General features: G+C 31.2%; 1 protein-coding gene across 4 annotated transcripts in view; it reads left to right on the top strand.

Annotated features, from left to right (window-relative positions):
- Positions 1 to 24,559, top strand: part of LOC142333250 (clavesin-1-like) — a 108,009-nt gene that overhangs the window by 64,680 nt on the left and 18,770 nt on the right. For all 4 annotated transcript variants that reach the window (XM_075380270.1, XM_075380266.1, XM_075380250.1 and 1 more), the window contains 2 exons: positions 9,465 to 9,634; positions 17,362 to 17,521. In XM_075380270.1, coding sequence (XP_075236385.1) covers positions 9,466 to 9,634; positions 17,362 to 17,521 — 329 coding nt within the window. In that variant the 5' untranslated portion in view covers position 9,465. The remainder of the gene's footprint in view (positions 1 to 9,464; positions 9,635 to 17,361; positions 17,522 to 24,559) is intronic.

The following is a 24,559-nucleotide window of genomic DNA, read 5'->3' as shown; positions in this document are numbered from 1 at the left end:
GTAACACATTACTTTCACTTTCATTTTCCATCAAACCTTGAAACAGAAACCTTTAAATCTGGCTTTGCAATGACCCAATCTATTACATAGTATCTCTACCGGAATGTCTAATAAATTGAATATTTCATAGATTGCATTAAGTAATATTTCAGAATTTATAATAATGTATGACCTGATTAATATTATAAAATATTCTAATTTCTTTATAATTTATCATTTTTGAAACGTATAGAAATTAAAAAAATTATAATTAATTACCAAATTAAATTAAAAGGATTATCGAGCTTCATTATGATGCACATCAATATGAAATCCCTACCGAATCGAAGGGGGTTGTATGTAATGATTTGTTTCATAACAAAATGTACATTCAGTTTATGCTTCTTTATATTATTTTTCTCTGTCTTTATTTTAGCTATGACATATATCAAGTATCTGAAGTACAAAACATGAGTAGCTTTCTTTGAAAGTAATGATGTATATAATACAACCGATGCCTGGAAGTTAAAAAGATTAAAAAAATGTCACTTTATGTTGATATCACCAGCATTTTGGTGGAACTTGACATGTTTATTTACATCACTGTTAATCATAATGAAGAAGATGACTTAAAACTATTTTCATTTTTCCTTATTAAGCTTGGTATGACATGCTTTTTCTTCTTAAGAATGGATTACAACCTTTTCTGGAATGACTTCTCTGTCACATCAGATTGTTTTGAACCAAATTGGGTTATGATACCTTCAAAAAAGATAACAATAAATAAAAAATACAAACTTTATCTAAATTATTTATTGCTATTTTTTCTCTGAAGTACTAAACATGCACTAAATTCTTTTTCCTTATAAAACTCTATCCTATTGAGGTAGTGTATATAATTAATTGTTTCATTGTTTATAGCTTCACATTATCTAACTAACATTTCTTTTTTAATTTGTGACATGTATAATTTACCAGAGGTACTAAAATCAGAGTTGGCTATTCAAAATAATGATGTTTACCTCACTCAGCCTCTTAACAAAATAACTAATGGAATACTTTATTTATCAATTTCTATAGTAAACATGGTCTAGATGCTAGTTATTTTTGAAAGTGGCTGTGCTACTTCAGGAGTGACATGTGATCTACCTACATCTGATTAGTAATATTACCTAACTGATGTACAAATCTCTGAATATTTATTTCTTGAAGCTTAAATTGATTATTACCCTTACTGAATGAAAATAGTGTATATAATGCTTTGTTTTTTTAAAAAGGAATATTTAATTTGTTTCTTTAAGTATCTGCCCAATCTTTCTTATTGTACTAAATAATAGCTTTCTTGGTTCAGCTGAATAGTAGCTGAGGAATAAGTGGCACCAGAAGTAATTTTATTTTTTTCTGAGAATAATGATAATATTTTTAAACCATTTCTATGCTGAAGAGTTCGAATTTCTATGTTCCCTCAACATCCCACTGCATCCTCAATGCGTTGAGGGGGTGAACTGTGGAGGTCACAGCCCACAAGCTAATTACAGGAGCACAGGGTAGGACATGGCATCCTGAGCCCATAGAGAAGCCTCTACCACCCCCTCCATTCCAAGCCCTTATGGGCTTTACCAGCAGTTATCTTTGAAACCTTGACTTTTGACATATTCCAGTCCACCTCAGCCAGGATACCACTGATGCAAATGCCATGAGTGACATTCCCATCGCTGTACTACTATTTAGTGAACTGAAAACAAAGCACATCACGAGTCTTAAGCAAGACTGAAAACACCTAACTAATCAAAGGAATTGAACTACCTACCCACAGAAGATGAAAGTGAGTTCAACGCAACAGGAAACAAAAATATTACACGTAACAATAACAACACAGAAACATTGAAACAAAACAAAACAAAGGACAAGAACAACAATAAAAATACAATTTATAAAACAAAACCAATAAAAATAGAATAAAAGAGAAATCCAAGCAGAGCTCTAGATCCCTTCAGCAATGCTTTCCTTTGCTAAGTACACTATAAAACTCTCCACTATTGTCCATTCAGCCTGGCTCCTCCAGTTTACACAGAGATCCATTGCTGACCCGATAAGATCAAGCTGAGAGATGGTCTTCGATAAGATCTCGCAACCCACCCATTTTTCTTGCCAAGAAAATTCTATGGAAGGTACTTCAACAATTTCAAATATGGTATGGAGCGGTAGGACCCCCAGGCCATGAAGTATCAAACAAGCAACTGGGGAAGGGCATCAGTTTCCACCAATACCCATTTGGGCATTATGATGTAGGTGGGAGAAACCATTCTGGGCACCCAGCCACTGATGTAGCCCATGGAGAACGTGTAGGCCTGAGCCAAAAGAAAATCAAAAGGATTTCAACATGGAATGTATGGATTGTCAAAAGGAAAATTAGATACCGTGAAATCAAAAATGACCCGACAATGTTATATACTTGGTGTGAGTGAACTACACTGGATAGACAATAGCCATTTTACCTCTGATGACTTTACTATCTACTATTCTGGTCATGACAGCATCAAAAGAATTGGTGTGGCCTTTATCACGGATAAGCTCACAGCTCATGCTGAGAAAATTATACGATAGTCAGTGACCGGATAATGACTATTTGAATCAGGGGGAAGCCATTGAATACAACTACTGTACAAAAGTGTATGGTCCATCCACAGCTACTGATGAAGATGAGATTGAAGTTTTTTATGCGAAAGTACATGAAACACTGGAACAGAAGCCTAAAAAGAAAATGATATACATTATTGGGGATTTTAATGTGAAAGTTGGAACCCAACAAGAACAGGGCATCTGTGTCAGGTTTGGGTTGGGCAAACGAAATGAAGCTGGCAACAGATTGGTCCATTTCTGACAAGAACACAATTTGACATTACTAACACCCTCTATGAGCAGCTGAAACAGCGTTAATACACCTAAACATCACCAGATGGCATATACCATAATCAGATCAATTTCATCTTATGTAGTCAGCAATGGTGAAGCTCTGTTCTAGCAGTTAAAACGATCCTTGGAGCAGATTGATGCTCTGATCACGAGCTGTTGGTACCCAAGATGAGTCATGGAATGTAATGACAAGAAACATGCTCCTCTAAAGTGGTTTGATGTCACCAAAATTCCACCAACATATGCCACAGAGATGAAGAACAAGTTTGAGCTGCTCCTCAATGAGAGACTACCTGAGGAGTTTGGCAAGAATTCCAATCTCATGTCATGGAAGCCGCTCTAGAGCATATACCATACAAAAAGTGGGAAAAAAGATCCAAATGGTTGACATTAGACACCATTAAAATTGCTGAAAAACGAAGAGCAGCAAAAGCTGTTGGCAATAGAGATGAATTCAGGAGACTAAATACTGATTTTCAACGTGTTACTAGACAAGACAAGTAAGCATACTGGGAACAGCGATACAAGCAGCTGGAAGAGGGGCTTATTAGAGGCCATATTAAAGGTCTCTTTTGCTAAGTAAGACAAGTCTAAAACTCATTCACTGCTTGCAAAGTGACAATCAAAGATAAGAACAGGAAAACCTTGACTAAGCAAGCATCAAAGTTTGATGGGAACAGTGTGTAGAAGAATTGTATGCAAACACAAACTGCCTCAGTCACCAATAAAAATGTTCCATATGAATTTGAACCATCAATATTAGAAGAAGTGATATGGGCTCTGAAACGGCTCCCAAATAACAAGGCTCCTGGCATAAACTCTATTCCATTGGACCTGCTCAGACCTTTGTCAGCAGCAGCAATCACAGCATTATGACAAAAATTCTGGGAAACTGGCACGTGGCCAAAAGATTGGAAAAGGTCTGTTTTCATCCTACTACTAAAGAAAGGTGATGCTAAAGAAAGGTGGTGTCTTCTCAAACTACCGGACTATAGCCTAAATCTCCCACGCAAGTAAGGTCTTATTGAAGGTTATACAGAACCGTCTTGAATCAGCGATTGATGCTCGGCTACCAGATGTCCAGGCTGGTTTTCGACGTGGCTGTGGCACCCATGACCACATTGCAAATTTGTGTTGTATTCTGGAGAAGACCTACGAATATCAAAAGGCCATCTATCAATGCTTTGTTGAATATTCCAAAGCATTTAATTGTGTTGATCACAAGAAGCTTTGGAACACCTTACATGAACTGGGAATGCCATCACACTTAACTCACCTCATCAGATAATAGTATACCAATCAGGAGTTCACAGTTCAAACAGTGTATGGAGACACTAATTGGTTCAAAGTTGGCCAAAGTTGACAGGGCTGCATCTGATCACCCTTTCTCTTCAACTTTTTAGCAGAGATAATTATGCGGAAGTTAAACTTTGAAGAATCTAAGATCGGAGTTAAAATTGGAGGTCACAACATCAATAATCTCTGTTATGCAGATGACACAACACTTCTAGCTGAATCAGAGCATGATCTGAAGATACTGATAAGAAGATTGAAGGAAGAAAGTGAAAAAATGGGACTACACCTCAATGTCAAAAAGACCAAAATCATAACATCTATAGGCAAAAACATCAAAGTCGTGATTAATAATGAAGACATCAAGTGCATTAGTGATTTCATCTTTCTTGGATCCATGATCACTCAAAATGGTGGGTGAAGCCCAGAAATCAGACGGTGAATAACATTGGGCTGGAAGACAATGTTAAGCATGAACTGAATCTGGGAAAATAAAGATACTAAGCACTAAGGCCGGCTAGTCCATGCCATCAACTTTTGCATAACAGTTTATGGATGTGAAAGTTGGAACCTGAAGAGGGAAGATAGAAGAAGAATTGATGCTTTCAAACTGTGGGGCTGGAGAAGAATGTTGCGAATACCATGGACAACTAAAATTATCAACAAAGCAGTTTTGGAGTGGGTCAAACTAGCCATGTCCCTTGAAGGTAAAATACTTTGGCTTAACCTCTTGTACTTTGGGCATGTCATACGGTCAAATTTATTGGAAAAATCAGTGATGCATGGTACAGTCAGCGAAAAAAAGAGACCTGGCTGCCAAAGCACCTGTTGGTTTGATACCAACAAAGCTGACACAGACATGTCCATGAAACAACTAGAGAAAGCAGTCATTGACAGAAATGAATGGAGAAAACTTGTCCATGGAATCACTGAGGGTTGGACATGACTGATCAGATAACAACAACATGCTGAAGAGAACAAATATGTTACATATAGGACTAAACATCATCTATATTTCGACAGGTATCACTGATGTGAGGCAGTGTGTCAGATCAGTGAAGAGTGCAAAAAGAAACCACTTCTGCCTTTACTTTCCCTAGTGAGCATGTTGTAGAATGCTTGCCATCACTGGTAATGTCTGTGGTTTCTTCAAGGTTTCTGATGTAAATATGTTTTATAGCATTGTGGTACTAAGAAAATTTACTTACATTTTATTTATGTTAGAATTAATACTAAACTAAATAAATATGGATTTTATTTTCCCTCAAGTCAGTATAGCTCAGCCGATCTTATGGAATATCAGGCCAAATAGTTGTTAAAACTGTTGTTAACTGAATTACGACCAATTATAATTAATTAGTGTGGTATTATAACCAATTAAATTAACTACAACAGCACTTACCCTGAAAATAACAAAGTGGATGATACCTGGTGAATCAATAATCATTTTCAAACATTATTAATGTCTTCTTTTAATAAAATCTAAAGAAATACTCCAGAATATACAATGATATTAATAAATATACAAGTATAATCATGGACTTCTTTCTTAAAAAAAAGTTTAGATCTAGCTCAGTGTCTGGTGTCCCAGCCTTAAACATATCCTTTCAAAACAATAACTTTTTAATTAATTTTAATAAGATAATAATTTTACAGGTTAATAAAGAAGTGTAAATAAGGGAAGTTGTAATTACAATCAGGAACAGCTTTATTTACAATTTAAAAAATAAATATTTGTGTGAATGTATGAATACAAGGAATTTCACATAACCAAACACAAATACTCATTGATTATGAGTAGTCCATCACATCTATGCTTTTTATCCAAAAGGTACTGGGTTTAAATACCTATCACTCTTGATGTTTTTCATACACTATGTAATTCATTTCTCTTCCAAAAATAAAACAAAAGGCAGCAGTAATTGAACACTAATCTGTAGTTTTAATCTTGAGTAAATAAATGCATTATGTTTTTAACTAAACAAAATTTAATATTTAAATATTTTTTATATAAACCATTAAAACAGAAATAGTATAATTTAGTTATGTGGCCTATCGGTATACAATAATAATTAAATAGAATTTAACATTTAATAAACTACCTGCTATTATTCTTTAAAATGATTATAAACTACAAAAGTAAAACAGTAAAATAATTTCTCTTGTGCAGTCATCAACCATATAATTAATTCAAGTTCAAAAAAATTAAATTTCTTTTACTACTACATCTATCAAATTAAAAACATACTTAAGTGAAAGTAACATTTCAGTTGTATGTGTATTCTCATTTTATCAAGGGTAATAATTGTAATAAGGAAACTGTTGTAATAATTTTAATGTTAAAGTAAAAGAAATTTTTTTTTTTTATATTATTTAATTTTTTATATAATATCTATCCATATATGATTTAAGCTGTTTTAAATCACTAATTTTATTAATCAGTCTTATTGTTTAAATACAAATCTGCGAAGTAAATATTTAATCTGTATACAACTTATTTACTGAAAAGGAAAACGTAAATTACATTACAATCTAAGAAAGGATTATGAGAATTTTTAATTATTTTTTGTTATTTATATAATTATAATTTCCACTTAACAACATTCATTAATAGTAGGAACTATATGTGAGCGCTTTCAGAGATTATTACTCCATCCTCAGGAACAGTGATGTAATATATATTATAAATATTTACTTCACATATCAATAATTGTAATAAAAATAAATTTAAAAATATATATAACAATTGATCGTCAAAAAGGTAAAATAAAGTCAACATTATCCGTCATATCAGTAATAAGGTCACAATTGTTATCTATTATTATTTTATATTACCTAAATATGTTTTGTTATTTTACTTCTGTAGAGTATAGATTTATTTTGTTGAATATACTTTCATGTAATCAATATTAACAAAACAAAGTAAGCTTTAACGCATGGTTTTTTTCAACTGGAAAGTAGCTTATTATTATATTCTCTCATATTTAATTAGTTTTTAACATCGTATAATGTGGAATGAACACTCAGTATTACACTCATTATTTATATAAATACAATTAATTGAACAATAAAATTATTTTTATATAATTAATAAGAAAATAATAAGTTTTTATTTAGTTCTATTAAAAGCACTGTCCTTAAAAATGCATTAAATTTAGCTTACAAAAAATGAACAAAATTAAGAATTAAAGAAATGTTTTTCAGCTGTTTTATTATGAGACAGTTCCGCTACAATTTTTATACTATTTTTATAATATAAAGGACACTTCCTGATATCCTAGAGATTTATATGTTAAGTGTGTATTTAATCAGATATATATATATATATAATATATATATATAAGACAATTTTTTTCAGTACAATACCTAAAGATCAAACATGAAAAGATAACATTTCTTTAAAATCATTTTTTTTTCTAAATAGTTAAAATTGTTAATAGAAATCTATAAAACTTTATTTAATGTTAGAATCAAACAAAAAAAAAACTGTCAGTCTGAAAAATTGGGTCAATAAATAGCATTAATTCTATTAGTTTACTAATTTGTAATAAGAAAGATCAAAAGTAAAATTTTGTTTTTATCCAACACCATTTAATAACTTAAGAAGAAATAGTTTCAGTCTATTAAATAAGTGAAACAACTAGAAATTTTTGGAATTTCAACACATTTTTATAATTATTTTCTTGATATTAATTAAAAATAAAACTGATCGTTTAAAAGTTGATTAATTCATGATAAATTTGATTTATTAACATCAGTACTAGTGGTTATTAAATCAAATCACCATTGTCTATTTAAAAACTGTTATAAAGTTTAATAATCTTTTAAGGATTCAAATTAGAATCTTTTCTTGAAACACTGTATCCCAGTAATTGCTAATGGGTTTGACTGAGAACTACGGCAACTATTATTTCTCCTGTGAATACTCAGTAACAAGCAAAATTACTTACTAGATTGAAAATGTAAAATCTGCATAAAACAACAGGTAACTAAGTTTAATTTGAGTTGCTACATGATTATTTCTGATAAAATATTAAACACCTTTATTGATCAATACAAGTCACAGATATTTAAGAAATTTTTTATACCTATATTTTTCTAGTTCAGAAATGTATTGAATATTTTCTTGATCAAGTAAGATACTACTTAAAACTGTAGCACAACTCTCTTGAAAATAAAAGCTTGGAAAATAGACAGTACTTTTATACATTATATGGAGTACGTATTTCATTAACTCATGATGGATCATATACTACTCATAAAATATTATAACTTATTGAAAACCTTCTCTACCAAGTGCATTATATCATTTATTATTTTACCTTATTAGCTTGTTACCTTGTTAGCTAAATAATAAAATAGAATTAAGTTTAATTTTATCTTGCAAAGTAATTTGCCAAATGTATTTATTGCTCCATAAGTTGTTTCTTTGTGATAGCCTTTCAAATAATATTGAATAATAATAAGTTAAAATTTTCAAAAAATGAATAATAAAATTTCAAGAAAATATATTTACAATTTCTTAACAAATCAATTTTGTACTCTTTCCAAGGACATTATGCATTAATGAAATAAACAATATTATTGCGACTATGAAGTCATTTTACCTAATAAAACTTGGATGAAAGTAATTTTAATGCACCTAACTGTGCATATCATATTTCAGTATCCAATAAATATATACGTATATTATCTTGGAATATTAAACAATTTATATTCAAATATTATTGCAAGTATTTTTAAACCAAGAATGAATCATTTCTTTGAATAATAAAGCATGCAAGTATTTTCGCCTCAGTCTTATCTATTACTTGATGAAATGATGATCTAAAATAAGTGATAAGTTTCTTGAAAATTAAATTTCCATCCACAGAAATAACTAGGATCTCATACCAGACAAATTAGGAGAAGTGAGGAGTTATAAATTTTCTGCTAACCTTCATGTTTAACAAACACAATTCTATTGTTTACATATTTTAAAATGCAATTTACGAATGATAATGAGTATATTGTTTCTTCAGCATTGTTATATTGAGCTAATGATTTTCTCTTGTGATTTGAAGTGATAGTAGCTACTAAAGTTTTCTGTAAATTCTCGTACTTTATGAATGAATACCTGTAATTGTAGTTTAGCAGTTGGTCTTGTCCAATCTATTATTTATTATAGCTCATTAAAATATCTTTTAACATTTTCCATAAAACCTCAATAAGTTTTTTTTTTTTTTTTTTTTTTTTTTAATACTGTAAGTAGTTTAATGAAATTTATTACTTTTCAGTATGGGCCATGGATATGAGCCAGATGATAATGATTATGAGAATCTATCTGAAGAACTTCGACTCATTGCCCAAACTGAATTAAGAGAAGATGACTCTAGCCGAAGACATGCTTTAGAGCAGATGAGAGAGTGGATTCACAAACATCCTGATATAATATACTGCCGAACAGGTACATTTTCATGTTTTTAACTTACACATTTTCAAGTAAAAAAAGAAATTCAACCTTAAATAGAAATTCTATTACAAACTATACTATTATTAAACACAGTGTGTGTTCCTTAAAACTCAATTTAATTAGTATCCTAAACATATTCTTTTTTCCAAAAAAAAAAATGTACACTCTTTAGGTACTTTTGAAAAGAAGAAATTTAAGATAACTTCATTATATTTGATCACTGATTTAGATCTTTTCCCTTGAACTAACCAAGCAAGTCCTACATTTCTTTTTTACTGATATATTATTTATTTTCTGAAACAATATTAATAAAATATATTTACTTTGAGAGGATATATCTGATAGGCTGATGATATAATAACCCTTTAAATATATGCTTGTAACGCACTGACAAAGAAAAATTACACAATAGTAATTATGGTAATATTTAGATAATGATAATGTGCTCATAAATGTTGAACTCATAAGTGTATTTTACAGACCCACAAATTTAATGTTTAAAATTTTATTAACTGCATACACAAGCAGCAATCTTTAAAAATTATCCTTTTAAAAATTCAGTTTGTTTGTTTGACTGATTGACTACACAATATTCTTGAAATCTCCAAATTTATATTACATCTTTCTTTTAATTGCAATAGTTAAATACTACTGCTACTGTCTGTAGAGAGTTAACTGTTAACACTTGATCACTGTTTAGTAAGAATAGTTTAAAAATGCTGTGCACTATTTTAATGTAAAAATTATAAAAACTGTAGCCAAGTCTTAGCTAGCTTTTACTCTGAATCGTACCTTTTCAGAGACTGCTACTGATAGAACTGAGTGCTGCGCTGTTGGATGTAATGATAGCATAACATCCAACAGTTGTAATATTTGATTTAGAAAGATATTTATAATTATTATTATTTATGATATGTATATTCAAAGAGTATATGTGATTTAAATTGTATTTGTAAATTTAGAATACTGATTTATACATTTTTAAGTGTTTATATGTTTCAAGTTGTTGAAGTGTGGTCACATTGTAGTGAGCCAAGTCAATAGATATCATGTGATCAATTATGTTTATTTATGTGAGCCTTTGTTTGACAATGTTTATTTTGTTTTGTTAGTTGATATGTCTGCAATACTATAGCCTGGTTTTTTGAGTTTGAGAGCAATTTTTTTAGTGATTTATGTGCTATGATTTTTTTTATTATTATTTATCTTATTTTGTTTTTTACTCCAAGATTTGTGTAAGAGTTTGTCTGCTAGTTTTCTGTTTTAATCATTATTGACTTTAGCTAAATATTTTATTATTATTTTTTATGACCACATAGAATCATTTTAGTCAGTCCATTATCCAAGTTTCTTTGATGACACTGTTTGGGTCTTGAGGTCCTTCCAGTACTTTTTCATATGTTTTCATCATTGTGCTCTTTCTAGCATTGAAGAAAATGTTCATGTTGTGAGTTTTTTTGGTGAGTGTGAAGTGAGTGTTTTTGTTCTTGATTTTCCTGTTTAATTTTATCTTATCTGTGGTCTCTACTGATGTAAGGTCATTCTCCTTCAGATCCTCTTATTTCTCTGATACATCTGCATTTTGTGTTGGTGTTTTTTGAGTCGAGATTAAACTGTGCCAGCTGCTTTAGAAGTCTTGAATCTTGCATCCTCATAATATGTCCAAATAATCCTAGTCTCCTCTTACTCTTGATATCAGTGATGGTTTCTAACTCTTTGTACACAACTTTGTTGGGCACAGTCCACCACTGCCAGTCTTCTGGTGCTTTTTACTGATGCAGGTTTTTCCGATTCTTCTTTCAATTTTCTGGAGTCTGACTGTCTGATTGTTTATTCAGGTGGAAGAGTATATCTGCTGCATAAGTGGCTTCTTTTTTTATAACTGTGTTGTAGTGTCTTATTTTTGTGTTTACTGATGGTCAATTTTTATTGTAAGTGTACCAGGCTAATTTTTGAACTTAAACTAGTTTGTTTCTTCTTATTTGGATCCAGGTATTTTTGTTTAGGTTGTTTATTACTATTTCTGCAAGGAATTTAAATTGGGTTATTATTTTGATTTTATTACCATTTATGTTTACTTCTTTTAGTCATGTTGGTTTTTGGGTCATAATTTCTGTCTTTATAAATGAAATTTTGAGGCCAATTTTATTTGCAATGTTTTGAAGTTCTAATATCGGTGATTTAACTTTGTCGATGTCATTTGCTAGCAGTGTCAAGTCAGTGAAACCAAGACAGTTTGTTTTGATTTTTCACCCTTTTTTTACTTTTGGGAGACATTTTTTGAGCCATTTCCTCATTACCATTTCTAGAGCACAGTTGAATTACAGTGGTGAGAGCTCATTGCCTTGGTGCAGTCCTGTTTTACTGCAAAAGGTTTACCTCTGAATTTTACCTTTGACTTAGTGTTTGTGAGAATCAGTTTTATCGTGTTTATTAATTTGGTATGTAGTTTGAGGTGTCTTAGAATTTTTAGTAGGGATTCTCTATGGTTGCAGTCATAAGCTTTTTTGAAATCTACAAATGTTATCATCACATCTCTGTTTCTTTTTCTGTTGTTTCGCTTGAGACAGATGATGTGGTTTGGAGAGCTCCTCCAGGGTCCACAACTTCCCTGGTATTCTCCTAGTTCTTTCTCAAGCTGTGGACTGACCCTATTGAAGATGATCTTTGAAAGAATTTTGTATTTTTTACAAAAAAAGGAGTGAGATTCCCCTGTAATTGTTAGTCTGTTTTGTTCCATTTAATGTGTAGGTGATGGATGAGGACTGTCGTCCAGTGATCTGGTAGTTCTTCTTTGATCCACATGACAAGCTCTTGATCAAGGGGAATTTTTTCTGATCTTCCTGCATGTTTCCTGATGTCTACAAAAGTCTTTTCTTCTCCTGCTGTTTTATAATTCTTTATCTCACCCAGTGCTTGGTAAACTTCTTTTATTGTGGGAGGGTTGATGTTTTCTGGTGGTGTTTTTATTGAGGTTTTGGTGTTGAAATTTAAGAATTTTATTGGTTCTTTGTAATTTAGGAGTTTGTTGAAATTTTTTAGCTAGGATTTTTGCATTGTATTTATTGTTATGGACCAGTTTACTGTTTTTATTCTTTATTAGTAGGGTTGGGGTTTTGTATTTTTTGAGCTGATTTTTGAAGGGTTTGTAATAGTCTTTCAACTACATTTTAGTGAATTCTTCTTCTGTTGACTTCAGTGTGTCTTTATGGTATTGTATTTTTATTCTCCTTAGGATTCAGGTAATTTCTTTTCTTTGTTTTACTAGATTTTGGAAGTATGTTTCTAATCTTTTGGATTGGTAAAATAGCCATGGTTGATGTCTTTTTTCACTGTTTAGTCACATTTGCTGTTCCATCACTGATGTTTTTTATAGGATTTATTGATATGGGATTTATCGGGAATGTATAAATATATTTATTGTATATTGTTTATCATGGTAAATTTGTGTGAAGGAGTATTTTTTGTAGACTATCTAATTATGAACGCTGAAAGATTATGTTATATGAATTGACTAGAAGAGTTATGAATGAATGTTCCAGTTGTAGTGGATTGAATGAATGCCTGTGTCCTTGATTTTTGAATGTGAGTTCCACTTAATGTATTTTTTTATGTTTTTTATAATTAATTAATTAATTTTTTTCTTAATTTTGTTTTTTGTGAGAAACTTTTTCCATTGTTAATAATTCACAAAGTATTTATTATTATCTGTCAGCCTCTGAGAAAGAATAAAAATGGCTCTGTCTTTCATTCATAAGATTCAGTGTTTGAATCCTCACCAGGTTTTATATCTTTTGCATGCTAAAAAATCCATTAAAATTTAAACAAGGTTGTATACATTTTAACATTAGGTGGAATATTTTTTGCCCAAAAACAGAAAGGAAACTTATACAAAATTGGAATTATTAATCATTCAATCTCAAAAAAGTAATGTTGAATATGTTAGTGTTTGGTGTATAATTCTCTGGATGAAATTAAGTAATTAATTAAATATATTATTTGGTAATTTTCTTTAAATATATACTTATTGGAAATCTTACACCTAATCCAAAGCAATTATTTATAGAATTTTTATTAGTTTTCATAGCTTTCCAGTAAAGACAATATCTGAATAATATTGGAAGAATATCTGTGATATGAATATCTATCTATTGATTTAAGAATATATAGATATAAAAATACTATTGTAAGAATATCTGTAATATTCTTACAATGTTGGCAGCTAATTTTGTATTATTTTAATAATTGAATTCAGAAATTTTCTTTAGATATTAAATCAAAAAAGAATTTTTAATTTTCTTTGTAATATCAATAATATTAACTATTTTTGAAACCACCAGAGTGCAATGAAATCTTGCAGAGGACACATTTTTAAATATCTTTGAATCACTCTGGGATTGATTGGCAATTACAGGAGATAAAAAAAATTATAAAAAAAAATTTTATAATTGAATAATGAAAATAATTAATATGGATAAAATTATTTTTCTAATTATCTGATGAGTTTAGTATAATGCAATTAAATACCTCAGTTATAAGCAATATGTAAATAATTATTTACTCATTAACCGAGATAAAATACAACTTGCAGTTTTAAAAAAAAAATCTCATTTTGGATAATAATTTAAGTTTTAAATGTTTAGAATTATGTCTTCAGCTTTAAAACAATGTTATTATGAGTAGTAAATCTGTGTAATAATATTTTAATGATCATTAACTCAAAATAATTATGACTAATTGGTTTATTTTACAAATTTTAATCATTTAATATTATCAGTAAAATTTATGTTTATGACATGCTTTCCAATAACTAACCTTTCAAAATAGATTGCAGTAACATAATTTAAAGCCTAAAACTAAAATTGAAAGGAAAAAAGTAAAGTTAATTAAGTTTTAAATTAATTAAATATAATATAATTAAATTAAATTCGAACATTGCTTACATATTTCATATTTACCTAACGCATTTCTTGCTATCAAGTGGAATGATATTCTTAAAAGAAATTCTCTTAGTATTATCCATAAAAAGCCTAATCATTCATTTCACTAGACTCATTTTTACTACACTTTTTCACTTTTTTTTAAACTTTATTGTAAAGGATTTTTTTATGATTTTTGTTTTTAACCTTGGTAATTTTATAAATTTGTGATGCATATGTAAAAGAAACATGATATTATAATGCAACTTTAAGAAGAAAATCTCAATTCTGATAGTAAAAATAAGATTAATTACTGCATAGTCAAAATCCTGTAAATTTTTAATTTAATGAAGTTAAAAACAAACTCAAGAAACTCATCTCATTGTCTTACAATAAAATCGATTTTTAATTGGATGTTGAAAAAAAAAACTAGTTGCATGCAGTAGTAACATGGTGAATGGGCATTAACCTAATAGTCTATAACCTTAGTACACTCCTATCTGTCATACATTGTGTGCTGGTAAATAAACTGTTGATGAAACTTGGTACTTGTCTTGTTATGCCTGCCAACTACTAGTCATGTAGTATGAATTGAAGAAATCATATGACATGCATTTTCTTTCATTGCTTAAATGTAAACATACTTATTCATCTAACAAACAACAAAACATTCAAGCAGTCACTACTAGAATCGACCAAAAAATAATGGCTACTATGTTTTACAGCTAGGGGATTTTTATACCTGAATTATGTAGCCTGGGACTTCAATAACATTAAAGTTCACTGGACAATACCTAAGAAACTTTATAGTTGAACATCTTTGGAGTTTCATGATGTGTTAAAAGATGCTGTTTTTCCATCGGAAAATGCACTTTACGTCATCATTTCAAATGAGTAATTTTTAATCACCCTTCCATGCAATATTGTGGTAGTCACTTGATGTAAAGAGGTACCATTTCCTCCACCAAGATGAAAGTTTGATTGGCTACTCAGTTGAAACCAAATTTTTTTTGAAGCTCACAGATGAAGTTAGTACTATGAAGAACATATCTGCCAGGTTCCCTTTAAGATGACTCCCTCAACAAAGGTCTTCAAAAGTAGGTGATATGGTATGATGTGCTTGAGTAGAAGTAGAAACTATGTTGCGAAGTAAAGTACCCTGGTTTATAACTTTTGTGCATTATAAATCTTAACTTTTTTCCTAATGAACTGGAAATTTATTTTTTAATATTACTCCTTTTCTCCAAAAATCCCTTATTTTTATTTTATTGATAACTCTTTTGAATTTTTGTAGTGTACATTGAAGAGATTGACTATTACAATCCCAGAAATTAAATGAAGACATTAATCTTCTTTTTTTTTTAAATAAATTTGTAGATAATGTTTTTAAAATCTGATTTGAAAATATATTTTGAAGCAGAAGAAACGCAATTACTAAGTAAATCAAAACTGAAAATTAAATGATGATGAGTATGTATTATACCCAAACATCCTGAAATAATATTTTATTATCACAATCAAAGAAGCAGAAATCAGTTAATTATATGACATTAGAACATTCTAATCAAAGTTTTTTTTTTTGTTTTAAGTCCTATAATAGTTGTAAATAACCTGTCTCTAACATAAGTCATCATAGTAATTCCTGAAAATAACATAATCATTCTTTAGAAAACAATGCTTGCCATGTTTAATAAGGAAAATAAAAGGTGTAGATTGATTTTTCTTTGCCTTTTTCACTGAATGGAACATACTATTCCATGTGTATACAAGCTTAAAAAACTGTCAGTAACATTCAACTCTGTAAGTGACACATTCACTTTACTTCATGTCTGTATCCACCGAGTCCTTTGACACAAGCATTAGCTAGATGGACACTATGGTGACCACTACACCACTATCGGTTACTTGTCTGTATCCACCACTGGGACTGGCTGTATAATAAACATTATTTGTCTCAGAAAATGCAAATTCTGACCTGTACCGCAGGTACATTGTCCATGTCATATCCACAACAAAGTTCTAGAGAATTTTTTTTTTTATTAGTTTCTCTTTTGATTTTTTATAAATGTATTTTGAAAAATTATTCCTCAGAGATCTTTTGCCAAAAGGAAATAAAATGTCTAAAGTTGAATGAATAAAATTATTATAAATTGAACAAACAAAATTTCAACAACTGTAGAATCAAAAATGATAAACATCATAATAATAAAAGATGGTTTATATAAATGACAATAAGTTATTTTAAACACTTCAAATAGCTATTTATTTTGAAAAGTAATCTCCTTAAATCCTTTGCTGTTTCATACATTATTGCAGTAAAAATGAGAATAAACTACCCACATTATGAATTACAAAGAATTTTATAAAATCGTAAAACTGAATAATCTCTTTAAAAAAATAAAATTTTGTTCACCTCCTGAAACATTTATAAAAGACTTTCTATTACAAGAAGTATACATTTTTAATGTTTTTACACACTTATCCAGTCATTGTTATTCTGATATTTGGCTGGGAAAAATGTATCATGAACTTAAGATCATTTTCAGAGAAGCTGTTTAAAGACAGAAAACGTTGGTTCAAATTTAGGGACCAACAAATTTATAATATATGTTATAATTCAAATATCAGATCTAATTGCAAGATTCGGATCTTTATATAATCTAAAAGTACATCAAAGATAATTTTTTTTACATTAAAATATTTTTATATTTTAATAATATTAGCATTCCATATGCTCCTAAATCACTTTATTTCAGGTAACATTCTACTGTCTACATTGTTATACATTAATTTATTTTTCAGATGGACCTTTTCTGCTGAGATTTCTGAGGACAAAAAAATTTTGCATTCCACTAGCTCAGGAAATGCTGGAGAAATACCTTATTATTCGACAACTTTACCCTCAATGGTTCCATGTCTTGGATGTTGATGATCCAGCTATTTCAGATATATTGGATAGCGGGTAAAAGTGAATTCTTTTCTCTTTATATTACATCTTTTTTGCAAATCAAAGAAGGCTAAAATCATTCACTCTAAATTTTACAGGAATTGTTGTATCTATTGTTTCTGTTATATTTAAACTTGATAACTACGAAAATAACTTGGTTATGTGGAGAGAATTTAATGGTAAGTAAAGTTATTAAAAACTTCAAAAGGAAGACTGGGTGAAACAATCTGATTATCCTAAAACTAATCACAAGAAAGACTGTATTTTGACTAACAACTTTACTTTTCCCAAGCAACATACTTTAAGTCTAACTGAATTATGGCCATATATCAAGCTAATTAACCTTAAATTCTAATAATTGAAGTACACTAGTAATATGAGGACACTTATTCATTTAAAGATAAAAAATTAAAATGGTTTATACTATATTTACATCTTAATCCTGAAATATCACAGAAATACTATCATAATAATTAAATGGATATAGAAAATGCTACAATTTTCTGTTTTTCAAAATATCAACTATTTCAAGAATATGAAAATCTTTGATTTTCTATTTTCAAAAGTATGTGGTTTCTCTCACACCTAATTATTAAAAAAACAGTAATATATTGTAACAAGACTGGTATAGCAAACCTGACTAACGGATTCTCCAATTAAAAAGAAAGTAGTAGAAAATATAACAATGGGAAGAATCCAGAAAGAGGCTAAAAGAAACCCTTTTAGTAAGGTAACAGGTCTGTATAACAATCGTCTTTTGTAATACCACCCACTAACACACAATACACACATGTCGTTACATGAGAAGAGTTACCAAACCCAGGTTTGGAATGCATGTGAATGAAAGGGCTTGGTCGATCATTCTCATACTTCAAGTTGGATCTGGTCTGGAAGGTAAAGATGATAGGAGTATAAATACTTCAGTGAAGACCAGTTAAAAATCAGTTCTGCGAGGAGAGTCTGCAATGTCAGTCTGTGAGATGTGTATTCTGTGATTAGGACAGTGAAGGGCAAATTTTAATTTCAGGTTGATGCACAAGTAATCCTGGTACAAAAAACAAGAAATGATTAGTTGAGTTACTGTAAGACTATAAGTGAAATTTAGATAATGTACGAAATTTCATTCATAAACTGTTATGGTAGTTTTATTTGTGAACAGCAAAGGTATTTCCAGAAAAAGAATTTTATATTTGTCTTATGCATTGTTGTTAATACAATACTAATGCTTAAAAGAACGGCTTCACAATACCAACATTTTTTTTTCTCCCTTATACACCCCTTTTATACATAGAATTAAACTACTCACTTAGAGATTGAATACAGTTTGAATTTGCTTAAAGACTTGTTATTAGTCCACTGGCGCGTGTAGATACGAAACTATTTTTTCTTCATTTCCATTTCCAAAATCAACAGCAATACTATTTCTTAGACCGAACCCTGAGGTCCTCATATATGGTATACTCTTCCATTAGATGCTTGACTGTAAGTTCTTTATTACAAATACAGCACATTGGTCTTTCTTCGCCAGTTAAAAAATACGAATTTGTTATTCGCGTATGACCGACTCTGAGTCTGGTCATCGCCACTTGTTCTCGGCAAGTCAGCTTTACATCGATCTTCCATTTATTTGGAAAAGTTTTAACTGCCTTTAGTTTGGTATTTAATCTTCTTCAATCATTACTCCACCTCTTTCTTACTGTGTTAGATAATTTCTAACATGAGCCACTAGTTATGGAATTCTATCCAGATTATCACAGACTGTTGCCTTTATGGCAGCTTCGTCCGCGCTTTCGTTTCCTGCAATACAAGCAAGCCCTGGAGTCCATACAAATATACATTTCTGTCCTTGTCCATTTAAAACGTATAAAATCGATAGGATGTTTGCCAAAAGGACGTCTTTAATATTTTTTTCCAAATTACATAACTGCACTTAACGAATCAGAACATATAAGTACTCTCTCTTCGCAGAAAGGTTCAAAGTAACGAAGAGTTTGCTGTATAGCAATAAGTTCTGCCGTATAAACAATTGTCATCTTTGGCAGTTTTCAAGAATGGACTTCTCCATTTCCATATATGGAACATCCAACACCCTGTTTGGTTTTAGAACCGTCAGTATAAATTTTAATGTATTCTTCGTAACTACTGACGATTAATAAAAATTCCTGTTGTATGATTACTGCTGGTTTCTCTTTTATTTTTCCACAGGAGAGTCCAATCTTACCGCTGGTAAGAGCCATGGCTCTATTTCTCTTGTAGAAATTGCTAACGTCCCTAGAAGAGCAATTTCATATTTTCTTATCAATTCGTGATACCTTATTCCGGCTGGTCTGGAATAGGTAGTACGACGTTCGTATAATGCAGCCAACGGTCGATTGTTAAATATTTTATTATTTATATGGGTAGGAAAGGCCCATATATTTGCCTCACATCTTAGCAATAGGATCTTTCTTCTATAGTGGCATTATTCCGGGTTCTGACATTAGACTAGTCGCCGGACATGGACGGAAAGCGCCTGTGGCATATCTTATTCCGCTGTTATGTGTTACGTCTAACTTTCGTAAATGCAACTTTCTAGCGAATGAATATACAATATATCGTAGTCGAGTTTTGATCGAAATAATTTTTTATACAGTCTCAGTAGTATTTATTTATCTGAGCTCCAATTGATGTTGGATAAACATTTAATAATGTTTAGTGCTTTTTTGCATCTATCACTCAAGTTCTGTATATATAATCCCCATGAATGGGGTTTATCTAGTAATAGACCTAAAAATTGCACATTATCTTTGTATTCTATTGGATGGCCGTTGGTGGTCAAAAGAGGACTTCAGTGAAGAATTCTCTTCCTACAGAAGTGAATACAGCACGTTTTCTCTGGTGAAGATTTGAAACCATTATTCCGCGCAACTTTGTTGAGGGCGTTTTCGCACGTTGCAATTTGCGCTTCACCATAGCTCTAGTATTGCTGTCATATACAATTGCCAGATCATCGACATAGACACTTTTGCTGATTTCTATGGGAATGACTAATATCACTTTATTAATGGCAATCGTGAACAAGGTACCGCTCAACGGCGAGCCTTCCTTATAGTTTGCCATTTTCCAATCTTTTTTTCTGACGAGTATTCGTTGTTAACACGTAGTTGAAAAGTACGGTCATTCATTTAGTTACTGAGTAATACCGCAGATTGCCGCAAATGTCCCATTCATGTAATTGAAGCAGTATTTCATAACGCCAGGTCTTATGGTATGCATTCTGCAGGTCAAAGAAGACTCCGACACAATGTTTTCTTGTGATGAAGCTATTACAGATCATATTCTCTAAATAATTTGGTCAGTAGTTGAGTGGTATTGCCTGAAACCCGCTTGATGTGAAGATAAGAGATTTTCTTTTTCTATTACAAACTAGTCGATTATTTATCATTTTTTCAAATATTTTCCCCACAGCGCACGTCAAAGAAATAGGACGGTAACTATTGGGATCTATCAGATTTTTATCTTTTTTTGGCACTGGAACAATATGTGCTTTTTTCCACTGCTGCAGCTACATTCAATCCCGCCATTTCTGATTATATAGTTCTAACAATCTACGTTTTGCAGTGGTATTCAGCTGCCTGATCATGTCTAATGAATTTCATCCGGATCAGCAGTTTTGTTGCCGGCTTTCTCCAACGCTTTCACAAGTTCTTCCATTTTGAAATTTCATTTGGAGTATCTCTAACTTCATCTTTATATTGAAGGCTAGTTATGGGAGTAAAGTACGCTTACAAATCGCCTTCACTTTCTTCGAAACGTCTGATGCAGTCGTGTTTCTGTTAATGGACGATACGTATTACTGCCAGGATCGCATTTTAGAATCATAATTTAGTATTTAGTATTTAGATTACATAATTTAGTAATCAAAATCGCATTTTAGTAGGTTTTTGCATACGCCCTGTATTATTTAAAGGTAATCAGATTTTGTGATGTTGGACATTTCATAAAAGCGTTATATGTTTTTTCTTTCTTTTAATACTTGCACTGATTTCATCGTTCCGATGAAATCAGTGCATAAATCAGTGTTCTGTGTTGGAACAACACAGAACAGATGATGTCAGGAAGACACGCACCCCTATGCGCACGATGCAACTGCCGCATGACTGTTCACCACATACCCATAGATTGCATACGTTATGCGGCGAATGTAATCTACCCAGAAACATCCGTAGTGTCTTGTAAAATGATAATGAAATTTTAAACCGGATATTTCAATTTCTGCGTAGTACTGGGTTAATACAAAAATTTTAATATTGTCGTGTATATTTTTTATGTTAGATCTTTTATGGTTTTTAGTTTTCTTTTTAGTCTTTTTGTTTTCTGAGAATGGGCCCTTTACACCCATCTCAGACTTTGTTAAATTCTATTCACTTTTGGTTTTATTTTAGATTTTATCTGTGATATTAGTTGTAAGTTTTATTCATCTTTAAGATTAACTTTATTTTATTTTATTTTTTAATAAAAAACAATTCCGGGTGATGGTAACTCGCAGGCGTTTTTCGCCCCCCCCCCCCAAAAAAATAGAACAGGTCGCTTCTTCATTATCCCAGATGTTTTAGTAATATATCTTGATACCGAGTCAAATATGGCGTTAGTTATAGTATCGACATCAGCTTTGATAACCCCGGTTGATTCCAGGAGTATCGTACCAGCTGTGAAGCTCGTCCAGTCTGCCTTATCAAACATTCGTCTTTTGGAGATGGGATATATTTTCCTTGTAACATCAGTTACAATTTGCACCGAGAAATGATTGCTTCCAAAAACTTCTAAAACTTGGAAAGAGTACCTCGGTGCTATCGATGCACTTATAAGTGCTAGATCTATACAGAACATCGATCCATCTCTGGCATTAAAAAAAGTTCATGAACCATCATTTAAGATAACGAAATCGGAAGTTAATAGGAACTTTTCTAATTCTCTTCCATGGGATCAATTCGATCTGACCTCGAAAGAATATTGTTGGAATAAGTCCCCCACCAGTAGAATAGGAGAGAGAAGCTGAGCAATAGTTGGTGTTTTGTCATTCTTCTTCCTATCAAAATTCGGCAAGCATAAGATGCAGAAGTGATCTGACGCTTCATTCTGATTGCGACCGTTTGCAGATTTGAGTTTATTTCAACCGCTTTGGTGGCAGCTCTAGTCAATATTAACATGGCTATTCCATTTCTAACACTTATATTTGGCGGTTGATCTCGTCAACATGTATTGTATCTTGTTAATTGGAAATTTTCATTTTGGCAGAAATGCGTTTCTTGCTGGCTTATACAAAGGGGTCTACATCATGCTAATTTTTTTAATTATTTAATCTCATGGTTTACCTTTCAGCTATCATTTTTTTTCTCTTCTTTTCCATTTTACGAACAGCTTTGTGTTCGATAACTATGTCATCGCCCGTATAGCTTCCGGCCGCCGAATCGGAGACCATCGAAGCCGCAGACGACGACTGGCATGTATCGGCGCTTGGTAGGGATTTGAATCCGTTGTACCCGGATGATCCGTGCAAGGACCCGCCGATATGTGTTAACTATAGTGGACAAAATAGAGCAAGATCAAGGATTTATCCAAAATATAAGGAATAAATTGCGATACAGGAAATAAAGACCGTTCTGAAATTCAGTTATTTTGAAGCTAGGAAAATCGTGCATAGATAAAACCCAAAGGCCACGTCTTATGCACAGGTTGGTGCTGCTTTTGCAGTTACCGTCAAACCAAAGGACATGTTAACAAAACTGAGGCCAGCCTTAGCAATATTATTGGAAAGAATAATTGATCATAAATTAAAGAATCAACAACTAGGGACAGCAGCCCAAAGTCGTTTAAAACAAAAGAAGACCTGCTAAAACAAAAGTGACTTACTTCACCGAAGAATGAGCATTCGACCGACTAAAGGGCAACGCAAATTCAAAAGAAAATGCAGAAAAAACCTGAAGCTAAAGTTCAGATTGAACAAATCCCAACTCCGGGACCTGCAAAACCAGAAATACTGATCTTAGAAAAGGAAGAGTTAGAGAAAACTACAATGGAGCCTCCAAAATCATGGAGGCCTATGGCTGAGAGAGCGAGACATTCAGCCGTCCCACACATTTTTGCAGAAAGTACATCAGGTCTGGACTGCAATGTACCTCTGACTGCACCAGTAGGCAGTGTAGGGTGTATGAGTTTGCTTGGGCGAGAGTCACAGGGAGGTACTTGCTGGCATTCAGTGACCTAAGCGTGGCAGCGAATTGCTGCCTTGATGAAATAAATTTTATTATGGATGTCAAATATATTTTTAGTAGTTGACGGGGTGTGCCTACCCATTTTACCCAGAGGCTGGAGTGACTGTAAGGGGTGTAAGGAGTCCACTTAAAAAAAAAAAATTATTATTTATTATTAAGATTATTATTGTGGTTATAATTACAATACTTTTTTTTAATTATTTGTTATATGATTGTCGTACTATTATTATTACTATTGTCATTATTATTGATTTGTGAAGTCTTATGTTTTTAAATCAATAAATTGTAATTATATAATCATTTTCAATTGTCAATCTCTTAATATCCTGATTGAGCCACAAACACACGACAATATCTCCTTTTTGCATTAGACTGTCAAATAACAGTGTTTGCTTTTTCTAATACTGTTTTACTTTTATTTTAGTATTAAAATTTTTGTTTTATTTTTCTATTATTAACTTTAAAATTATTACTGTAGTATTTTGATAGTAAGTATTCTTATAGGTAAATGGATACTGTTACTGATATTGACTTTAATAGCAGAAAATATATGCAGTGGTAGTTAATATTTGAACTGATTACTTCATCAGTGAAAAATAATGTTTTTTTTTTCTAAATTATCTGAGAAAAACTGATCAGTTGTTACACAGTTTGGTACTTATCTACGTTTCATTTAATAAAATAATTTCTGGTTTCATATTGAGAAATAAATCACTGGGTATTAGAAACTTAATTTAGATAGTGTAGTTATGGTTTTATCCCAATTTTTACTTCATATAAATTTTTCATTTAAGATCGC

This window comes from Lycorma delicatula, chromosome 1, assembly GCF_047948215.1.
Source record: "Lycorma delicatula isolate Av1 chromosome 1, ASM4794821v1, whole genome shotgun sequence".
Classification (NCBI taxonomy): domain Eukaryota; kingdom Metazoa; phylum Arthropoda; class Insecta; order Hemiptera; family Fulgoridae; genus Lycorma; species Lycorma delicatula.
The sequence above is the reverse complement of the archived record's forward strand: the minus strand, read 5'-3'. Positions and strand labels throughout refer to the sequence as shown.